The sequence below is a fragment of the Osmia lignaria genome, chromosome 5 (genome assembly GCF_051020975.1).
Source record: "Osmia lignaria lignaria isolate PbOS001 chromosome 5, iyOsmLign1, whole genome shotgun sequence".
Classification (NCBI taxonomy): Eukaryota; Metazoa; Arthropoda; class Insecta; order Hymenoptera; family Megachilidae; genus Osmia; species Osmia lignaria.
Window position 1 is genome coordinate 11,062,133 of NC_135036.1, and position 22,497 is coordinate 11,084,629.

General features: G+C 34.0%; 2 protein-coding genes across 17 annotated transcripts in view; one reads left to right on the forward strand and one right to left on the reverse strand.

The window, feature by feature from the left end:
* The first annotated feature begins 77 nt into the window (after positions 1–77).
* On the forward strand, positions 78–11,376 carry hppy (MAP4K3-like protein hppy). 11 transcript variants are annotated; one of them, XM_034325981.2, is made up of 21 exons: positions 78–211; positions 286–343; positions 458–613; positions 697–929; positions 1,012–1,275; positions 1,355–1,550; positions 1,736–1,836; positions 1,925–1,992; positions 2,495–2,578; positions 3,429–3,467; positions 4,205–4,258; positions 4,906–4,973; positions 5,102–5,248; positions 5,390–5,565; positions 5,656–5,860; positions 5,939–6,122; positions 6,181–6,458; positions 6,536–6,619; positions 6,691–6,783; positions 6,853–6,979; positions 7,055–11,376. In XM_034325981.2, exons 1-21 carry the CDS (start codon positions 98–100, stop codon positions 7,152–7,154), a joined length of 2,829 nt encoding a protein of 942 aa, XP_034181872.1. In that variant the 5' UTR covers positions 78–97; the 3' UTR covers positions 7,155–11,376. The 11 variants fall into 11 exon arrangements, with proteins under 11 accessions (XP_034181872.1, XP_076544626.1, XP_034181874.1 ...); XM_076688511.1 differs by lacking the exon at positions 5,102–5,248; XM_034325983.2 differs by lacking the exon at positions 4,205–4,258.
* The window catches only part of GEFmeso (Guanine nucleotide exchange factor in mesoderm), a 49,365-nt gene continuing 28,760 nt past the window's right edge, over positions 1,893–22,497 (reverse strand). For 2 of the 6 annotated variants that reach the window (XM_076688507.1, XM_034325964.2), the window contains 11 exons: positions 19,320–19,871; positions 18,679–18,890; positions 18,507–18,607; positions 18,324–18,440; positions 18,052–18,202; positions 17,646–17,984; positions 17,477–17,572; positions 17,275–17,404; positions 17,057–17,214; positions 16,881–16,985; positions 12,890–16,817 (listed from right to left, as the gene is read on the reverse strand). In XM_076688507.1, coding sequence (XP_076544622.1) covers positions 14,574–16,817; positions 16,881–16,985; positions 17,057–17,214; positions 17,275–17,404; positions 17,477–17,572; positions 17,646–17,984; positions 18,052–18,202; positions 18,324–18,440; positions 18,507–18,607; positions 18,679–18,890; positions 19,320–19,871 — 4,205 coding nt within the window. In that variant the 3' untranslated portion in view covers positions 12,890–14,573. Of the gene's footprint in view, positions 2,003–2,139; positions 2,202–2,764; positions 3,702–12,889; positions 16,818–16,880; positions 16,986–17,056; positions 17,215–17,274; positions 17,405–17,476; positions 17,573–17,645; positions 17,985–18,051; positions 18,203–18,323; positions 18,441–18,506; positions 18,608–18,678; positions 18,891–19,319; positions 19,872–22,497 lie in introns of those variants that run through there. The other 4 variants (XR_013062229.1, XM_076688509.1, XR_013062228.1 and 1 more) reach the window with 4 other exon arrangements.

The following is a 22,497-nucleotide window of genomic DNA, read 5'->3' on the forward strand; positions in this document are numbered from 1 at the left end:
CTAACGAACAAATGTGTTTTTACACTTTAACGTTAATCTTCTTTTGTAAATATTAATTACACTCGTTAGGTGTTAGATCGACAAGAATCTGTGTTTTATGATGGCTTTGAACGCTAATGCACTATCTAGTGACATAAGCCGAAGAAATCCACAGGATGAGTACGAGCTCATTCAAAGGATAGGTAGTGGAACGTACGGAGATGTTTACAAGGTACGTACTCGTGGCCTTTGTTTTATCGTAATCGACCACATTGTCTTTACGTGCTGTTTAATTTACTTTTCCAGGCCAAAAGACTTTCCATGAATGACCTCGCTGCGATTAAGGTTATCAAGCTGGAACCAGGTGAACAGTTTTCATTTTTCGCTCTCTTTACCAACATATTATTTTCGAACAGCTTACGCTTTCACTGAAGTATATAAATATTTATAGAATGTTCATTTACCAAAAATGTTTTAGGAGATGATTTTGCAATTATACAACAAGAAATTTTAATGATGAAAGATTGCAGACATCCCAACATAATTGCATATTATGGAAGTTATTTAAGAAGGGATAAATTATGGATTTGTATGGAATATTGTGGAGGTGGTTCCTTGCAAGATATATATCACAGTATGTTTCCCTTTTTGGTTTACAGATAATACATATTATGTCCTTTTGTTATCTGTAATTATAAAATTTGAATGGTATTTCAGTAACTGGACCACTATCAGAAATACAAATAGCATATATGTGTAGAGAGACTCTTCTAGGATTGGCTTACTTACATAGCATGGGAAAAATGCATCGTGATATTAAAGGTGCCAATATATTATTAACAGAGGCTGGTGATGTTAAATTGGCTGATTTTGGAGTATCAGCCCAAATTACTGCAACTATTAACAAAAGGAAAAGTTTTATTGGCACTCCTTATTGGATGGCACCTGAGGTATCTTAATATCTGGGATACTGTCAGATTCAAAGTTATCCTCCTAAGGATTGATGAAATATCCATGTACTTATGTTTCAAGGTTGCAGCTGTGGAAAGAAAGGGTGGTTACAATCAACTTTGTGATATTTGGGCATGCGGAATCACGGCAATAGAATTAGCAGAATTACAACCACCTATGTTTGATTTACATCCGATGCGCGCACTTTTTCTTATGTCTAAATCCGGTTTCAAACCGCCAACATTAAAGGACCGTGATAAATGGAGTCCAACATTTCATAATTTCGTTAAAATTGCCCTCACGAAAAATCCGAAAAAACGACCAACAGCCGAAAAATTATTGCAGGTTTTTTTCTCATTTCTTTTCGTATTTTGGTAGAAAAGTATTACAACTATGAAAGTTTAAATAAAAACTTTCATTCCAGCACGCATTTTTTCAAGGAGAAATGAGCAAACGTTTAGCTTTGGAGTTGTTGCAGAAGGTATCAAATCCTAGTCATATGTTTACTGATTTAGAAGCCGACGAAGACGGAGCTGTACCTAACGTACCGCAAAGGATAGCGTCTCGTCATACTGCAAGACCTAGACCAAAAAGCCCTATACCGCAGTTAGATAGTGATGGTAAAGTACAACATATAGTGAGCTCTCGTTATATTGCCGGTTAAAATTGGCAATATAAAAAGAAAATCGGCGTGAAGGGAAACTCGTTCAACCGGCAATATAAAGAATCATAATATAGCGAGAGTTTACTTTGCTCTACATACTTCATTCTAATTTCTAAATATTAATTTCATTTACACATTCAGATCAGATTAATATTGATGGAACATTACAAAGAGACGTAATATCACCGTCCGTGGATACAAGTCCAGCATGGGATATTATGGATATCATGAATAATGTCAAGGTAATTCTAATTTTCTAAATAATATTTCCTGTAACATCATTATATTTTACAAAGTTATTTACCGTTCTGTTCCAATTAATTCATTTAGGCTGTTCATAATTGTGATGTTCATCCAGATTGTGGTATTGGTACTGCATTTGAAGATGTACAGGAAAAGTAAGTACATCTGAAATAAATATATTTTATTTTATAATCGTATGGTGGATATTCATAATGTGGGGGTGGCTTTATAATCCTTCCACTAATATGGTGACCACTGTTCTGTTCTATCTCCTTTTTTTGTAAATAAATATATATACGTACGGTATTGAGCATGGTAGGATTCCTCGGGTTTTGGGGTTCCTGGCCCTCGCCATATGCCTCTCCTTCAATTAAACGAAGGTGTATAGAACAAAACAGTAATTTTTTTTCTTATATCTATTAAGCTGCATATGGCACGCCTGCTTTTGCTTAATATATTATCTTAATTAATAATAATAAAATAGAGAATGACATTTTTATAAAAAGGATGAAACATATTAATTTAATACTTTAAATTTAATGCTAATTTAACTTTAATATGGTTTGCATATTTTTCATGATTCTTTCTGAAAGATTTCTAATTTACATTAATTTATGAGACGTTTCATAGACATGATATAGTTTATTTTTGTATCAGTACTCTTGGCGCTAACGTTACCACAGATAGTAGACTGTCGCGTCGAAGCAAAACAGGCACAGAAATATTTCATATGAGTTTAAGGTAATACATGTAAAAGAAGTGATTTTGTGTGAAGATATTGCTCAATTTTATACTTCACTTGGAAATTTAACGTTAATATTTAAATGTTTATTAATAAAATTAAAACTAAGATGCAATTTATTATAAACAATTTCTTTAGTTTTATAAGCAAGCTTTATTTTAAGTTTTTTAAACGTGTGATTTTCACTTTAGGTATGGATAAATTAACTTTGTAATTATATTTGTAGATTTTTGTATTTGCACGAACTTAATTCTTTTGAGCACTTTAACAATTTTTTATTTAACTTAATTTTTTTGTTAAAGTGCTGATATGCATTTTTCTAATGATGGAATTCTGCATGATAGTTATTGGTGTAAGTTATTAGAAATATTGCATGATTAAAATGAAAGTTCAGAAAGGTCTTATATGTTCATTGCTTCTTTTACGTAAGTATCGTTATCACATTTAATTCTCACATAAAGATCTTTTTGACTTCTTTAACTTTGTTTTTCACGATTGATATCATGTTTTACAAATAATTGTTTTTCCAATATATTGCATATCTGGTAACAGATAAAAAAATGAAACTATACCTATGCCAGTATGTAACAGGGATAGATTTTTTGTATACCAGATGTGCTATATATTATACATTATAGATTATGTTGTATTTAAATTAAAAAACATATTTTACCTTTAAATAATACCTAACAATTGGAATTTAAATACTCCTTCTGGATATCAATGAGCAGGGTACTCTGCCCTTATGCATATTATGTCTAATCCCTATCCAAATTTCACAATTCATTTTAATCTTCATAGCTTTAATTTCTCTGATCAGTTTGTAATTTTAATAATTTCTCCCAACAGGAGTCTATTGCAGTACATTGATGAGGAGTTGTTGCTAAGGTATTGGCAGGTAACCCTTTTCCCTTGCACCTTGCACCTTTCACTTATATGTATTTCCTAATATCCTGCATAAAGCTATTTAGTTTTTATTACAGCTTCATACTAATCTATTCGTGTAATTTCCCATTCTCTTTGTCTCTTCTATTGCATTCAAAAGCATTTGAATTGTTTAAATTGCTTTGTATCATTTGTTTCTCTTATTTTTCTTATGAAATAATTCTTCATGTACATGTCCTACAACACATATAATAAACATTAATGTTTGAGATACGTATGTAAATAATTTATATTTTAAAACATTCGTCGTATTTAATAGATATTCTTAGTGTTGTTCATTGCATGTGGGTTTCTTTAGAAAACAAATTAAATTGCAAGCCATATTGGTGGTGGAAGTTCATTTTTCTATTACAGATGTTACGATTTTAAACATATCATGTTTAAAGTGTTCCCTATAGGGTGATATTGATAACAAGTCAGGTACAATAAGAGCATTTACATTAATGCACTAACTACGACTAATTGTGTGTTATATAAAGAACAAAAATGTTGTATAATTGTCTTTTCCTGGAAAAATAAATTATCCACATAATAATCTCAAAGCACAAGTGAATTGCCTTGTACATAAACTTTTGTATGAGAATTTATTTGTAAAGTGGATCATCAAAGAATTTAATTGGGTCAGTTACAAGAAATGAATGATTGTTTTATAGTATATGATTATAGTTTCATGTGTGCAGGGGGAATGCAATGTCAATGGTTGGTGGTCATTGTGACCAGCTATATTCCCTGCAGTAAGTAAAAGATAAAGTATAATAGTAGATTGCCTCATCTTTTGGTTGTAGATTCAGTTCAGTTATTCTTTTGTTATTTTCATTTAAAAGTAATAGCTGCTTCTTATTTGAAACGATTGTTTTGATAACTAATGTTGAGTCTGCTTAAAGTAATTTTTTAAAGAATTCTAATGGCAATATATTTTAGTTATTAACTGTTATACAAGGTGGTATAAAATAATAAATTAACATAAAAATTTACTTTTTTACACACTACAGTGTTTAGATACTACATACATATGATATTGATGACATATGTATAATGTATGTTAAGTCAAATATTTTAAAACCAACTTGTCCTTAAAAGTAATACAGTTATAAAATCTTCCTGCAAAACCTCTGTTGGTGAATATCCTATATTAATGTATTCAGTCTTTTAACATTTCTTGCTTAAATGTTTTATTCTTTCAATACAGCACTCTAACATATTGTTCTTTTTCTTTTACAAGGCTATTTTTTTGATATTATTAATAATATTTTTCAATTTATTTTATAGAGATTATCTATAAGTTACTAACATTTATTTTTACTCAGTAATTGTTCTAATACCCATTCTTGTATTGTATATGTTATACATTAATATTTGCTGGTATATTTCTTTTTTCCAGAGCCACACTCCCTCTTGGAGAATCATCGAATGATTGTGAAGTGCATTGTTCATACTATAACATGTCAGGTAAGAATAAATTTGTATAAGAAATATATCTATCAAATTAAATGTATAAAGAAGTTATCTGCAAAGAAAGACTCTAAATGGTTTGAGTGAATTGAAGCTGTAGTATAAAAAGTAGATTCGGTACGTAGGATCTCAAGCAAGTCCCAGGCGTCACAGCTCTGTGGACGAGTTGTATGGTTTGGTGAGCAGTACCCAGTCTTTAGCCGCTGTTAATGGACAACGTCAACGGTCTCTCTCGGACAGTTGTCCTAGAGACGAATCCCCACAATCTAATGGTAGGAGCACGATTGTTTTAAACTCCTATTATAATTACTGAATGCAAATAAAAACGAAAATAGGATTCATTCTAGAGTCGCGATTGAATCGATTAAAAGCAACTTTCTAGAATAGTTTTAGATTAAAGAAACGTTTTTTAGGTCAGAACGAAGTGCCAAGCGATGGGGATAGAGAAAGTATGAGTCCAGATTTATTATCTGATACTCCGCCTGTCCCTCCAAGAAGAAGGGACAGAAAACGTCACACACCGCCTAGACCTATTAGCAATGGACTGCCACCCACACCCAAAGTTCACATGGGTGCATGTTTCTCAAAAGTCAGTGTAATTTATATTCATTCTACTTGTATCATTTTTGCAAGATTAATACTTTAGGGTAAGCAACATAAAATGAACATGTTTATTTAGGTATTCAATGGGTGTCCGTTAAGAATACATTGCACTGCAAGCTGGATTCATCCAGACACAAGAGATCAGCACTTATTAATTGCAGCAGAAGAAGGAATTTATAACTTAAATCTAAACGAACTCCATGAAACTGCAATTGATCAATTGTATCCTAGACGTACAATATGGATGTATGTCATTAAGGATGTGCTCATGTCTTTGTCTGGTAAAATATTATTAAAGTTGCATTTGAAATTTTACGTTTCTATTGTGGGAAATATAAAAATGAGTAAACAAATTTTAGGGAAAACTCCTCAATTATATAGGCATGATCTATTAGCCATGCAAAGCAAACAAAGCCATAGGTTTTCATTGCACATGAACAAAATACCGGAGAGATTAGTACCTCGAAAATTTGCTCTTACTACTAAAGTCCCAGATACAAAGGGTTGTACTAAATGTTGCGTTGGTAGAAATCCATATAACGGGTAAGTAAATAAATTTTAGTGTAATATTACATTGAATATAATATCATGCATATTACAGATATAAGTATCTCTGCGGTGCAATGCCAACGGGAATATTTTTAATGCAGTGGTATGATCCACTCAATAAATTTATGCTTTTAAAACATTTCGATTGTATATTACCAACACCATTGAATGTATTCGAGATTATTATTACACCTGAAATGGAATATCCAATGGTGTGTGTATCTGTAAAACAACCATATCAACAAAACAAATTAAAATTGGATTTAATTAACATGAATTCGGGAGCAAGTTGGTTTCACAGTGATGAACTGGAAGATATGGATGGTTCAGGTACACTGTTATTTATAATTAGACATTAATTATACGTTTTTGAAACGTTGTAAATATGATTAATAATACTGTTGCAGCTACTGTGATACCAAGAAGAGAAAATCTTCATGTTATTAATGTTACACAACTAGAAAAAAATGCAATACTAGTGTGTTATGATAGTAAGTGTATCATAGCGCAAATAAGCAAGTATTGCTTCAGTCTATGATTTATTCTTAATTATATTTTACAGATGTAGTAAAAGTGGTCACGTTACAAGGAAGACCTAGATCAAACAGGAAGCACATGTCGGAATTACATTTTAACTTTCAAATTGAATCTATCAGTAAGTTTATTCTCTCTTATATAACGAGTATTGAAATATTGATTTTATCAGCAATTATGTGTTTGTTAGTCTGTTTACCGGATAGTGTACTGGCATTCCATAAGCATGGTATGCAAGGTAGAAGTTTAAAAAATGGTGAAGTTACACAAGAAATCAGTGATCCGAGTAGAACATATAGATTACTTGGATCCGATAAGTACGTATTATTATATTAAAGAAATTTATAATTTATCCAAATATAATTAACGTGCAAATATTATGTTCTCGAAAGGGTTGTAATGTTGGAAAGCCATTTGGTTCAATCAGGCACACTAAACGAATCCGAGGGAGCGGACTTGTACATACTTGCTGGACACGAAGCCAGTTACTAAGTTTCATCTTCAATTGTAAAATGTGCAAATGCAATGTGTCGCAAGTGAATTGTGATTTCCATTGACTGCGTGTAAAGTAAAATATGTGGACTGTACTGAGAGGCAGTGGTTGATGTTGGTAAGAGAATAGTTAATTATCCTGTTTTAAAGTACATACGAATACGGATGTACTTTAGTACACATACAGACACAAACATATACACACATCATTCGTCACTGTTCTCCATATAGTCAATGCTGCATAGACTGGTTATTTACCGATAACTTTTTAACGAAGACAAATTTAGAATTAGTGATCTTTAAGGTCTAACTAAGGAAAGATCACAAAAGGAGACAGATTATTAAAAAGAAGTATGATATATTTGAAATATGTAAATTTGCCCCTATGCCTGACAAAATAAAGCTTATACTTGTCGAATCTTATCTCAAGAAACGTTCAATGCTAAATTGCAAGTGTAAAATTTATATTCTCTCGGTATATGTTGTAATGACTGTCTGTAAATCATAGATCTAAAGCTTAATTAAAAAGTTGAAAAATTAAATTGAGAAAATTTTAAACTTATTTTAGAATACATTCTAATTCGTCTTATCATAAATAAATGATGTTTACTTGTAGATATACGAACATTTATATTTTTAGAATGGTTTTTAGATTGTATAATAACACAAAATATCTCTACATCTTGAACATAAATTAATTACATCGTCGTAAGCTTCTTATCTTTGTACACCTCTAATAAGATATTGGCCAAAGGTAGTTTAAGTAGATTAATATATATTTGAACATTAAATAGCAACAAAGACAACGATTTAAATACAAATTAGTTACCGAATATATAAAAGCAATGATACTTATTAAATGTCAGCCCTAAATACGTATATTTTTCCTGAAAAAAGATAGAATAAAATTGAAATATACGAATTCAATGCAATATATCCTATGCTTTTGTATAAGTTTTACTTTGGTAGGCATTGGGCTTTTGCATAAAAATTATTTTACTAAGACATTGCGTTCATCAGTGTCTCTAATTTTGGACGATTGTACTATAAATATACAGTATAAATTGCAAAGTAGTTTATGATGGCAATCATAAATTATTTATTTTAAGAAGTATGTACGGGAATGCTTAACAGTTATAATTCATTCGTATATATCCAAAACGATATTTTTTACTAAATATGTAAATTCTTTTAATTATAAAATCCACAAAACGTTTTAAGTTATCTAAGTAATTATCAGATTTATGAATGGTGATTGAAGTTAAAAAAAAAAAGAAGTTAAGGTCAGAACAATATTCCACCCATTTATTTAGCTTATTGTAGGAATATTATGCCTATAACGGGTATATTATATGAATTTAAAGTTCAAAACTATATGTCTATATATTTGGAAAGGAATTTATTTCCGTAATTAAACTATAAATATTTATAAAATTAGTACTTTCTGAAAAGTAACGAAATTAAATGCATTTTGTGTGATTGGTTTTTAAGACTGGGAGAAATATTTCTCATTTGCGAAAGACTTTCTTAATACATGAACAATGTATTCAGGAGGAAGAGTGCTGGATAAGATAGAATTTAAAAAAAAAAAATATTTTATGCAAAAATTACACCGAGTGTTTGCTTTTTAACAATTGAGATTTCTTTTGTTTCGTTATCATAATTAGTATTACTTGATATTTATAGCAACATAATATAGCTTACATCTTTTCTTAATGAACTATTTAATTACATGATTAAAAAGAATATTTTCCAATTAAATCTTTCATTTGTATTAAAAGTGATATATTATATAATTTAATAATACTCATTTCACATTTTGTTCACAGTATTGTACATTAAAATAAGTAAAAAAAATGATGAACTTATATGCAGTTTTTGCAATAAAAAAGAAAAAATTATATCAAGTAGCATAAAATAAAAGACAAATTAATTAATCGTTAGTTTAGAAGTAAGTCTAAAACTAAGTTCCATTTTTGTCTGAAGTAAGACACTTGGAATTTCAAATGATTAATAAAATTCAAATCGGAAAAAATAAAAATATTTCTTTTAGAACAATGAAGAATTCTATTTTAGCGTTAGCATCAATTAAATTAGAAATATCTAAATTTAATGTAATTTGACTAGAAGTACTAATAAAGCATTGCTTGATAGTATTCATAAGCTTTTTAAAATCTATAAGAATATTATATAAACATGAGAAAGCTCAAGATGCAGTTATTATGTTCAATTACATTAATTAAATAAATTAAATATTTATTTGCTAAGGTTCTTTAGGATTATTAGATTTTAAAATTAAGTAGTGTTCTAGCACTTTTCCATCCATTGTCAATACATTGATATCTTACAAGTTAAAGTGATTGCTTTATCATGGCAGGGATGAAATGTGAGTTGAACTAGGAAGGATTGACAAAGTAAAATTATCTTGGAAATGTTAAAATATTTTGGTATTTTATATGAAAATTTGCTGTGTAAATAAAAAGTAGACTATTAAAGAAAGTATTATGCTATTAAAGGTTTACTATAATAACGGTATATTATAGTAAATAGTATTTGACTGCTTATTGCTTATGATAATATTACTGCATTATGGTGAACAATTATGTTATATAAAATGAGTTTATAGTGAAAACATAAGTGGTATAATATACACTTCTGTATGTGTTCAATACTAATTTTCTTACATTCCAATATTTGAACTGAATAGAAAAGTTTATAACTATTTAATTGCGTTTCTTTTGTTTTCTTCTTAATTTTTGAAGATGTGTAAGGTAAATACATTACACAGCATTGAAATATTAATATTTTTTTAAGCTTCTCAGACATATATTTATACCACTTATGTGCATAATTTAACATTTAATGATACTATGAAATTCAACAAAATTGTTTAGCAAAAGAATATTTTATGCTGAAAATGTCTTATAGAATTGAAATGATTGTGTTCAAATATGTCCAAGATAGTTCACTTTATCATTTTAAATATCACTCTTGTCTTATATATTATCTTTCAGTATCATTTTTAAACATTTCCACTTGCACACAAGTTGCACAAAATGATAATTGATTACACGAAATCTAATTATTTACAAGCATGTATTCGTTATACACATATTAAATATAGTCATACATTTGAACATTAAATTAATAGGAATTTTCAAAGTATCTGCAATGTTAGTAAATTTTTTAAAATAATATATTGTATAGAAAGAGACTCGGGTTTAAAGACAAGAGAGATGTTTTTTTCAGGGAATATGATTAATTAGATTCGTGTTGCAACACATTTACATCCATTTGTGTCAGCAATTTAGTATGCTATTACAATCAATGCCTGAGCAATCAAATACAAAGTATTTAATCAAAGACAGCTTGTTTGAGAATTCGTCTCGTAAAAGAAGTATATAAAGCAATGTCTTCCCTGTATTTGCTATTAAGCATATACCAATAGGAGATGTTAAATGCTTGTCATGTCAGCATTTAAAAATGAATGAATTATTGTTTAGTAATTAGTATTTGAATCTCCTTTGTTGCATTAAACTACAGATATTTATAGTTTTTCTAGTTTGTTTATGTTCCTTTATTCTCAAGCATTTCAAAAGTAAATGATTTTCATTAAACAAATTGATAATCAGTATCTTCCTGAATTTTAAATGAAGTTAAAAAAAACCTGTTTTATAAATTTGGAAAATAAACCAAAAAAAAAATTGTATAAGGGTGTGATATAGATTATTAGAGCCAGTGAAAGATGAAAATTCTATATAACATGCTTTTCAAGCTGTTTAAATGAACGCATGTATAGAAATATAACTACATTGGTAATGTAGCCAGGAAGAAAGTTTATTTAGCTAAATATAAATAACTTACTGATTTTTTATCTTTGTTTAATTTCATATATAAAACATTTAATTAGCTATTATATTGCTGCATAAAGCATTCATACAGTAGAGTTGAATACTTATTTCACTGATATTATAAATAATTACAGTGCAACGTTACCTGGCAAATTTTTGTATTATTGCAATGACAATAATTTCATTCATGGTATCAAACGTACATCGTAAAAATAATTAAATGTATATTGGCTAAATCCAAAGGAAGAATACTTACAAATAACAGCAGCTGAAAAAAGATATTAAAAGACAAAAAAAAAACACATAGTAATTATACATATACTGTATGGCAGACCAATTATTAGAAGACATAAATTTTAGTAGACACAGAACTCAGAAACATTTTACATGCAGATTTTACATATCCATATTCTAATTATGACCACAAAATTTTAAATATACCTCTGAGAGTGTTTTGTTGAATGTAGTGCATAGCTGAAAATACTTAATTTTTATTAAATCTTCATGTATATGTATAGTGTGTGAATTGAACCATCAGTATATGAGCATTAAAAACTCCATAAAAAGTTTATATTTATATACAATTAGCACTTTCAATGCAAAAGAGCAATATTTTTAATGTCTCACACAATAATAATATATTATTATTAATGATAGTAAACACAAATTAGAACAATAATTTCATATTCTTTTATGTTATAAACTTTGTATGTTATATTTTAAAAGCAACAGTTTTTTATTTAATTCACACACATACACAAAATGTAGATTCTCATAGTGGTAGGACAACTAGTACAGCGATAAAATGTACCTGTCCATATTGACCAGATCAGTGGCTTTGCCTCTAACTTATGAATGGAGATAGAAAATTTGTCTAACAAAACTGTAGGACTATGTTCATGAAATTATAAAAAAAAAAAAAAAATTTTGTTCATTGTTGTATTTTATTAAAGGTCAGTATGAGTAATTTAAGTAGAAAAGAGAAAGAAGAGAATGATGTTCTTATTAAAATAAAATTCAATAATGAACAAATTTGTTTCTTGTAAGTTTACGAATAAATTCCTGTTAAATTCTTAAGTTATTATTTGTTTCTAATTGATCCTGAAAGCGACTAACTTGTTTCACTTTTTGTTGCAGAAAGAATTTTTGTTTTCTTTACATAACATTAATCAATGAAACGGGTATTATTATGCCTTTTATGAAAAACAGGGTCGTTTTCAGGATTTAAGGATACTACAGATTTTCACAGGTGCTGTTTCATTATTGTTAAGTTAAAATAATTGTAACCGATTCGACGTTTTTATTCAGCTATGTATTATGTTTTTTTACGAAAGTGTGCGTAAGAGAAGAATATTTTAAGAGATAAGATCATATTGTAAAAAAAATGATGAAACGATTTAGAGAGAATGAGACAAAGAGATACGAAATAAAAGAGAGATATATATATATAAGTATAAATACATATATATATTATATATTTAATAAAGTTTGAGGGAGAAAAGCAAGTGTAAGTTCAAAGAAGATTAGCGTGAATAACGATTTCGCTGTTTTGCGCGGTTACAACGGAGAAACTATAAAGATTGTCAATATGTTAATAGTGCGTTATTAACCAAAGCTTTAGCTACGAATAGAAACGACGATTTAACGGAATTATTCTTGCAAGTGGAATCACCGAAAAAGCATACCGTTGTCGTATAAATGAATTACAGGTTTAAGGAGTTTCTCAATGCGATGTTGTACAAGAAAACAAGATAACGGTATCGTTACAAGTTTTCCATTTCTTTAAGACAGTGTTTTTCAAACGTTCCTTTTAATATAGAAATCTTAAGCATTTTAATTTCATATAATAATTCATGAAGTGGTTGTTATATTTTCATTTTGTTACTATGTTAGGAAGATTATTTTTTTGTACAACATCTGCTGCAGAAACTCAGTAAACAAGATATGAATCTTAATTTATTCTCTATATTTAATATTCATAATCGAAACTAATGATTGATCAGAAGACTTCTTCTGATTAGAGGGCAGACTCTAATTCAAGATAATACTACAATTAAATGTATCATATAGTTACTACGGTTGTATATAATGTGTATAATGAATAATCTTTTTTTTTTTTTTTAGTTCTCCGAGCTTTTCTCATCTTTTAGTCATTTTTGTTTCATTTTATATATATACATACAGTATTGCGTAGCTAACTTATGATGGACATTGTATATCATTTACTCTTGTATCTGTAAACACGACTAGCTGAAAATCTCTTGTAAATAGACATTTCTCTTAATAAAAAACCTACCTGAAGTAATATTTGGATCTACCTTTGGATATAAACCCCCGGATGTTACTTTTGAATCCTTTCTATACATTTCATATGTATTAATATGGTGCAAGAGGTACAATTAATAATTTGTTTGTAACATTTTTATCGAATGAAAGAAATTACAAAAAATGAGAACGAGTATTGACAATAATTAAATTGATTTATTGCAAAAAAACTAAATTCTTGTGTTTAGTGTAATTGCAAATAAATCATACACTCATTTAGTATCATGAGGTGATTATTGTCTATGTAACATTAAATATATCGCGTTCTTGTTTAATATAATTAAACAAAAATAGTTAACTCGTTAGGTTCTAAAAATAAATAAAAAATAAAAGTCGGCCTTTCTGATCTACACAAACGAACCTGTTTAGCGTTAAAAAATAATTGCTCGAATCCTAACGAGTTAATGAAAGTACATCGACGCTTAGAATATTCAGTCGACATGCCTAATCATCTGCAATAGCTTGACTAACAATGTTAAAATATGAAAATTTTCTTGGTAAAACTCTGCAACAATACAGGGTGATTGTAACTTTTAGATTAACAATTTAACATATATTTTATTCAAATGTGTTTTATTCAAATACTTAAGCTCGCAAATTTTTTTTTTTTATGAATAAATATAAAAAGACTTAATTACCCTGTATTGTTAATATGAAATTTATATATGACACGGATTAAATATGGACATACCTTAATTGAAAGTATCGCTTGTAGTGTCTCTCTATTTACCGCTAGTTTACATGATATGTCAAAACGCTTGGCAGTATTTGTTTCAATCTTGTACCATACTTTCAACACTAGAACCTCGTATCTGGGCAATAGTTTACACAAGGCACAACTAGTATAAAGAGAAACTTATTGAAAATCTCGTGCAAAGATTAATGTTAGCAATAAAATGAAAAAGAAAAAACAAAAAAATGGCATACCTGAAAATGAATGAAATATAAAAATTGTAATCTACTTTCATGGAAAGTCCCTCATTATGTACATATCATGTTTTCCAGTGCAGCATCTGAATTTACTTAATATGTATCCTGCTCATTCTTTAACAATTCCCTTGTACTAATAAAAAATATAATCTCAAAGATTTTGCTTTGGAGATCAATCGAAGATAAAACTTTGGACAACTGGACAACGACTACTTGACCTCTTTGAACATGCTTTCTTATAGTTTTAGACAAACATGGAATTCACGCGTTTCAAGTCCCAGTTATAAAATTTGTACAGTTTCATTGGTATGAATTACGTTTCAACGTGACCCTGGAATTGACCCACTATCTTTCTTACCCAGCCTGCTTGACTCTGTCCTGCCGACACATCGTCTTTTTCTTCACTATTATTCTGCGCACAACTATTCTGTAAAATGCTTTTAGAACACTGATACGTTATTGGATCTTCGGACAAAGGGGATCTCACTGGAGATTTACAGTCTGATTCATGTTGTCCCTTTAAGAACACTGACTTCACTTTCAAATAATCGGGCTTTTGAGCAACGCTTGGTTTGGGTTTCATCGTCGAAGCATTATAAGAATTCAACATCGTGGTTGACTCTGTTCTCTTTTTAGCAGGGATTGGCGGAGCTACTTTGCTCTTGAACGGTGCACATTCCTCTGAGGGTTGACCGGAAAGAGGCCTGGCTACCAGAACCTCCTCGATGTCGCTAAATATTGCACTATCCCGGAACGTGTCGTCCACGTCAGCGTCCACGTAGTTTTCAATCGTTTCGAATGATTTCTCGTAGAAGCTGTCCGTTTCGCTTTCCCTGTTCTCCACGCTCTCCTCCACGTCCTCCTTCTTTTCCTGATTAGCTTCAGAGGAATTATTCGCGAGTTGGCCAAGGCGTTTACTCTCCGAGAACAATATGGAAGGGTCTGCGTAATCAGACTGAGCGATACGAGCACCTAAACCCGAGCTTCCCTGCTTGTAATACAGCGAAGGGATCCTTAAATCGGAAGATCCCCTCGCTGTACATCCTACAAGCTCTTCCACATCCGACGATGACTCCCTCGAATGTTTTAATTTACTCTTCTTCTTCAACTTACCTGTACTTAAAGAGCGAAAGTACTTGGTCCTTTCTAATTCCTCGTTGCATTCCAAGGTTTCTGTGCTCATTGTGTTCCTTAAACCCTGAAGACGGTTCCCAGCTTTCGAGAGGACGTTTTTAAAAATGGTGCTTCCATTAGCGTTTGGCCTGTAGATCTTGTGATCCGGATGGATGTTGGTGGTCGTTGACGTCACGTGAACCTCCGAGTAAGCATCCGTCAATGTATCGTCCAAGGAACAGAAGAAGGTGGAAGTAGAAGTTGATGATACCGATGTAGGAAATTTAGCGATCCTTCCTTCTGGTTGACAGGCTGAAGCGTATCTCTCCATATCTTCCAAGTTAATCTCAGCCGGTTTATCAGAGGCTATCGTGAAAGGTCTTTCGCTCATTGGCTTACCATCTCTCTGCAAGAACCGTGATTTCATTACGTTCTGATTGGAATTGGGATGAATTTGAAAACTGCGCGGAAGAGAGCCGCACTTCTGAGGAGAGGTAGGTAGTCCTTCGCATAGTTTGGTCAGCCAGACAGCTGGTCGGGTCGGACTATCGTTCCCGTCTAAACCTTTCTCTTCCTGCAAACCCTCCCAAACGTGTTGCAAGTTGTCGTAGTTTCCAAAACCTTTGTTGGATTGTGTAACTGCTTGGCTGGTATCCTCGTTCGTGTTGTCACTATTTATAGTCACTTCTTTATCATTTTCTGTTACCTGAATTTCAGTTTCGTTTGGAACAGTAGTATGATTCACAGGTTCTTCGCTCCTGGACGTTGAGTTCTCCCTTATCCTAAGCGCAGTTTGGATGATCTTACTTTCAGTCACGATACTTTGCCTTTTAAACGCATCGAACAACGCTTTCTTCTCTTGCACATGATTCATCCTGTTTTTTGAATTACTTTCAACTGATTTATTATTCTCAGTCTTGTTTAAGTTATCGTAAAGTAATTGCAAGGTGGGCTGGTGATCTCGCGTAGAGGATAAGGAATTCAAAGTGTTGTTTGTTTTAACAAGCCTTTCACGATGGCCTACGCGGATACGCGATATCCTGTTGTTAACTGAATTATCGGTGATGTAATTCGTGTTCTCCGAGTCGCTGTCATCGGACGTATCAGCAGAGATACGTTTATTGAAACGCTGCTGCTGCCTGACATTGAGTATACTGTTCGTTCGCTGCTTCTCGAGGAGCTTTTGAAATTCTTGGTTCTGCATGAGGATATGGCCAACTATTTCCTCGACCGTCTGTGCTTGAGTCTGTTGTTCGTTGTTCTCTTTGGTTTCTGGCGGCGGAGAATTTGCGTGCTTATCGTTTTCAATGATCGCACACTCGGTTTCGACCGTAGCTGACCCCGTGTCACACGTATCTTCTTTTTGCTCCTCGTCAGACTGATTGAGACACACGTAAGATTGGAAACCTGGTTCCGATTTTCTTCTCCAACCGGTAAAGCGATCCTAAGCAGAAGATAATCAAAATGTAAAGTAACTACGAAGCAACTACATATCTCTAACGTATACCTTGACTTTTGATCCGCGTCCATCCGAAGACCTAAGACCTTGCTCTCTAGAATCGTTAATATTCGAATCGTCGTTTTGATTTTTTCGTGGCGATGCTGGAGAGTCCTACGCGAACGTTAAGAAAAGCAAATTGAAAAAAATATAACTGTAAATGTGAAGATTTATAAGATACTTACCTCAGTTGTAGTCTCAGACTTTCTGCCACTCTTTTTAAATCTCTGTCTAAGCCCGGTTTCAGACCTACGTCTTTCTCTTTCCTGTTTACGTTTCTCTAAATACTCTGGTGGCGCTGAGTGTTGCTTCTTCGCCGATCCTCTATCCGCTAAAGCATCATCTATAATAGTTTCGTTAGAATTATATATTCTATGTCAATTAAATGATTTCTCATACACACCTTCTGGCTGTGTCTGACCAAGTTGTAAAACTAATTGTCGCGCGTGCAATGGTATCTCTGCGTTATAGTTTTCAAGAATTACCCTTTTTATTAGCAATGTCCATTCTCTTTTTTGCTCCAAGTTTCGTGCCTAATACAGATAAGGACAGTACAGTCAATTACAATTAACGAATGTATAAATAAACAAAGCGACGCGTTTTACCTGCAACGTGTATTGCAGTCGAGGATTATCAAATGGGATCACATGAAAGCTAAGAGACTCTCCTGGTATGCTCTCAATGAGCATTAAGTTTGAACACTGTAAACATAAAATTATCAAACGATTTAGTATTTGTTATAATGTTACCGTTTATTCAGAAAAGGGGATGTACCATGATGTGAGCTTTATAGACTAGAAGTCCATCCTCCTTTTTCTTGGTGAGCAGGAGCATACGATCGAACAAGAAAACGTGCCTAGGAGCTTTAGCTCCTCGAATTCTGAATCGTCCTTCCGCCACCAGTTCTCCACTCGTGGTTAAATCTGGACCAGACCAGCCATACAGAAGCGACTGAATCTCTTGAACACGCACCGCGTGCTCGTGTCGTCGTTTCATAGCGTTAATATGCCTCGCGATCCCAGTCATCGCAGCGAGAGCTGCCTCGATCGCTTTGCTTCCTTCAGCCTCGTTTTCTCGTAACTCGCAATCCGCGCCGTACTCTTTCGACAAGTTCTATAAATTGAAACGATATTCAGATTGATACGAAGACTTACAAGTTCTCCTGTTGACGTATAATCACCTCCAGAAGTAAATGATACTTAAGGATCCTTTGAACAGGCTTAAGAAGAAAGGATCCAAGAGGTAAGGCGTGTCCTAGCGCAGCTTGTCTTTCTCGAAACGCGTTTGCAGTCTCTTCTTGACCCATTAGATCAGTCAAAACAGAAACTGTCCTGAAATGAACTGCATTAATTTCAAGCTGAAATTGAAGGCTACTAGAATGCATTGGTATTGATAAATAGTTGACTGAAATTTTAATCAAGATACATTATCGTTTGACGTTGTTTAGTTTACCTTGGATAATTGGTACAGTATTCTGTGTACACTTTGAACCCCGAGTTATGCTTTATAAATGTGTTTGCCACGCAAACAGGATCCAAACCACATTTCTCAATTTCTTTCAGGAACTCTCTGAAATTCAATTGAATTGTTTAATATAATCCAGTGTGAAAGGAAAGTATCCTTTAACTAATTTACCTATTGAATTCAAATATATCCTCGATATTACTAAATAAGTCACTCAGCTGCATTTGATGCACGAACGATGCCGGATCGTTTCTCCAATATATAAGGTAACCCTGGAAAACCAACGAATTGAATTTTCTCCTATAAATCAACATGAAAAGACCTAGATCGGACAAAGATATACCTGAATTACTTGTCGCAGATGTTCCACGTATATTGCTTCAGTGTCAACTATTTCTAAAAGTACCCTTTCCATAGGGTTTCGATGGGGATCACAGTAACGTGGCCTGTGACACGGTGAACCTGCTTCCACACAGTTTCTTCTTTGCCCAGTGTCATCGTTTCCTATTCGACAATTGGTCTCTGATACCGTCACTACTCCACTGTCTCCAGAACCTGTTCAAATTATTCATTCCGATTACCCTATAAATTATTTCATCAACTTTTAAAGAACCTGTGGAAATATTTTAGAAATTCGTTTCCTCGTGGATCAACCGAGGCAGATTTCAAGGACTAAGACTTTCTCTCCGCTGTAGCGTAATCAACAGCAATGACAGTAATGATAGCAGCGGTGGCAATAAACTTCTCTCTCGGCATTCCGTGGTCATCGTTAAGGAAAACCTTACCACCGCTTGAATAGCGGTTGCACGAACGAACGAGTGCACTTTGGAAGGGCTGATTAAAAATGTTTCGCTTTCGTTTCGCGAGGATACTTTTTACTTGCAGCAAGTTTTTCTAATCTCACTGGTCGCAATAGCAGGAAGATCAAATGAAAACTGAACGAGAGGATGAAGAAATTGAACAAAGCAAACAGAGCCTCCTCACCTTGAGAGCTGGCACAAGTGTCTGCCAGAGACTCGACGGACGTCAAATAAGGATTGCTGGTGCAAGCGTTCCCCTGGTTACTGCACCCGCTGGAGGAAGTGCTGGACGCGACTGAACTCCCTGACAACGGTCTTCCAGCGTTCCTGCATCGTCTGTTGTACCTAAGCGGCGTGAGTCCATTGCTCTCCCGTCTGTAAGGTTTCTCCTCGATTCTGCTGCACTCGTTTCGTTCCTCTTTACAACTAGTCTCCAGAGTTTGGAAGGCGTTATTCTCTTTCTCAACTAGCACGAAATCCTCTTCCACCACCACGTCCACGTTGCTATCCGCCACCGTCTGCTCGTTCATCGCGTTCTCCTGCTGTGATTTCGCTAATTCCGGATAGAACGAGCCGAATATGGAGCCACGATGGGACACCAGGCTTAGACGCTTCTGCAGAACCGGTGGTATGTTGCAGGACGATGGAAGGACTACGTGATCGGGGTAGCCATTGCCGCTACGGGCGAGCTCGTCGAACATGCCCAGGAGCTGGGACACCAGGTCCGTGCTGGTTCCTGGAACGAGAACAGCGAACAAGGTTATCGATGGATGGAAATTCTATTCTCTTTCGAAAGGCCGCGTTGCACCCAAGTGGGTTATTATTATTCCCTTTTGGCACGAACCCACCCAAATTCGCGTGCATTGGAGGTATTGCAAGAAGAGCTTTCGTTTGTTACCGATATCAGAGGGTGATGCACAGTGTCTGGCTAGGAAACACCGTGTGCTTTTACTTGCACGCTTCGCGAAACATAACAATATCGTGTAAACAAACGAGCTGCCCTGATGGTTCCCAATTCCCCGTGAAGCCAGGCGTGGTGCACCCTGGGTCCAATGAACCTGTCCACGTTCACGCTAACACAAGCAGACTTTTTTTGCATTTTCCATGCTGCAGCTGTGATCCGATGAGAAAGTTGCGAGTAAAAGTGTACACAGATGATGCTTCGTTCTTTCGAACGATTCAGTCGGACTCGTTTTTCACGGTAATTCAAATAAATTTGTAACTTTTGCGATGAAATTTCAAATCTCGAGCGAGGTAGATCGTTTCTGATTGGTATACAGAAGAAAACCGAGGATCGGAGGAAGTTATTCTTCGGAGATTTCCAGCTGTCGGAATATAAATGCATACAGCGTTCATAAAGAACGCGCAAAGAAAGCAAAGTATATTTTTGCACGTTGAGATTTATCGATCGGCCAATTTGCTGCCAGTCATTTATAACCGCAGCAGAAAGCAAAACACTTGTTACTTCTTTCATTTTTCTTTCGTCTCTTCGGACTTTCATAAATAACAAAACTCATCGTGAATGGGTTAATTTAAATGGACAGAGGACTGAAGGATGAGGTGGAACGTTCGAGATAGCAAAGTAAATAACAGTATCTTCGGAAAATGTACGGAGGATGGGATGATCGCGAAAAGCTAAGCATTGGCTCGATTCCTCGAGCGAAGACCCTCTCCTCTCCCTTCTTTTCTTTCTCGTCTCTGCTGCTTTCCGCTTTGCTCTGCTTCGCTCATTGCTGGCCATATGCGTTCCTCTTCGATCGCGATGTTGCACTTGGCTGGAAGTCGGCTAATAATAGAACGGGACCAACTTTCGTCTTGGCTTCGCGTGCATCAGCTCGGTTTCCTCGCGCCTCGCGGCTGTCACGTCCTGGACCGATGACACGATTCGGACTTTTACCCGGCAACCAATTGACCAGCTTCGTGTTTACTTATTCGTCCTCTTTCGCCGTCCTCTTCGTGGGAAATGTCGGAAATCGTACGGGTCTGCTACCAATCAGCCCCCCTCTGGGTACGTTGAACTTTGATGGCACGAGGAACCGCCAGCCAGGCTGACATTCGTACGGTTTTTATCATGAACCAACGGCAAAGGAATCTTTGATTATTTTTCCATAAAGAACTTACAGTTTTTATACAATTTTACAAACCCTTCGCTTTTTTTTTTAAATACCCTATATACGATGGATTCAAGGAAGAACCAGCCGTTTTATGTCATGAAATCTCGGTAAAACTTTCCGTGTTTCGAAATCAGCTGATACAATACCTGAAGATTATACCACGATGAGCTGGCTCGATTAATTAACCGTGTATAAATTAAAACGCAACAGGCTGTCGAGTTACATGCAAATCGAAAGCATGAGTTTCCCAGCGATAATCATTTTCACCGGCAAGAAAGGACATCAACGCGAGTTTGTTAGTCATCGTCCGTTGTCATTCCCGTTGCAACATCCAACGATGTTGTTGTTGCTGCTGCGTTGACTCACAGCAACGTGGCAGGCATACAGAAACCAGCCACTCGAGACCTTTCAATGCTCGTGCCTATTACTTTTCGTCAATGAACCGACGTTTCCCTTTCTTTCGACCCCTCGATCGCTATTTTTGCCGTCGATCGTTCGACCAAACTCGACGTCGGCCAATCCGTTTTTCCTATGGGTCGTTCAACTCGTTTCGTGATCTATAAACTCTGACGCGATTTGATCACATAAAAGTATTACAAAATAGCACTCACGGCATACCAATTTCAAGCTTGAAGTTTAACAAAAACGACTACATAAAGGATTCGTTGATATTCTCGATACAAAATGGCTGCTTCTTTGTTGGAACGCACCATTAGCAAATATACAATTTCCAATCGTTCATGGAGGACCAGCCATTTTGTACGAAGAATTTCAACGAAACCTTTACGTAGTCATTTTTGTCAGAGTTTAAGCTTTAAATTGATACATCGTAAATGCTATTTTGCGATACTTTTCTGTCATGAATTCTCTACTTAAAAGACCGCTTGCTCTTGAAAGAAAATGGCAAGCCAATGAAATCGTTGTTAAATTATAGGCTTTCTTCGTACGTAGAATGTTGAAAAGAATGCATTCCGATTTCCCCTCCGTTAGTCACGTAAATGGTCCGGTTAGGAACACGTGTGGTGTTTGTTTTACGGTGTCCAGGTGCGAGGCTCATAGAAACCTAGAATCTATCGCTTCTGCTTGCATCACGACTGAATCGATCCTACGTAAGCGAATAAAATGTATTAATTTCATTCGACGGCTAATCAAAAGAATTTCGTTTTCCCTAAGATTAAAAAATCAAGCTGCGACGTATTTGATAACCGGAAAGAGAACCAGGCCTGCTACGATTTAATATTAGACTTG

Excerpts from the sequence above, each read along its gene's own strand:
- hppy (XM_034325981.2), top strand. The coding sequence starts at position 98 with ATGATGGCTTTGAACGCTAATGCACTATCTAGTGACATAAGCCGAAGA. Across the intron at positions 5,861-5,938 it reads TGTGCTCATGTCTTTGTCTG|GGAAAACTCCTCAATTATAT; the intron begins GTAAAATATTAT and ends AACAAATTTTAG. Across the intron at positions 6,620-6,690 it reads AATACTAGTGTGTTATGATA|ATGTAGTAAAAGTGGTCACG; the intron begins GTAAGTGTATCA and ends TATATTTTACAG.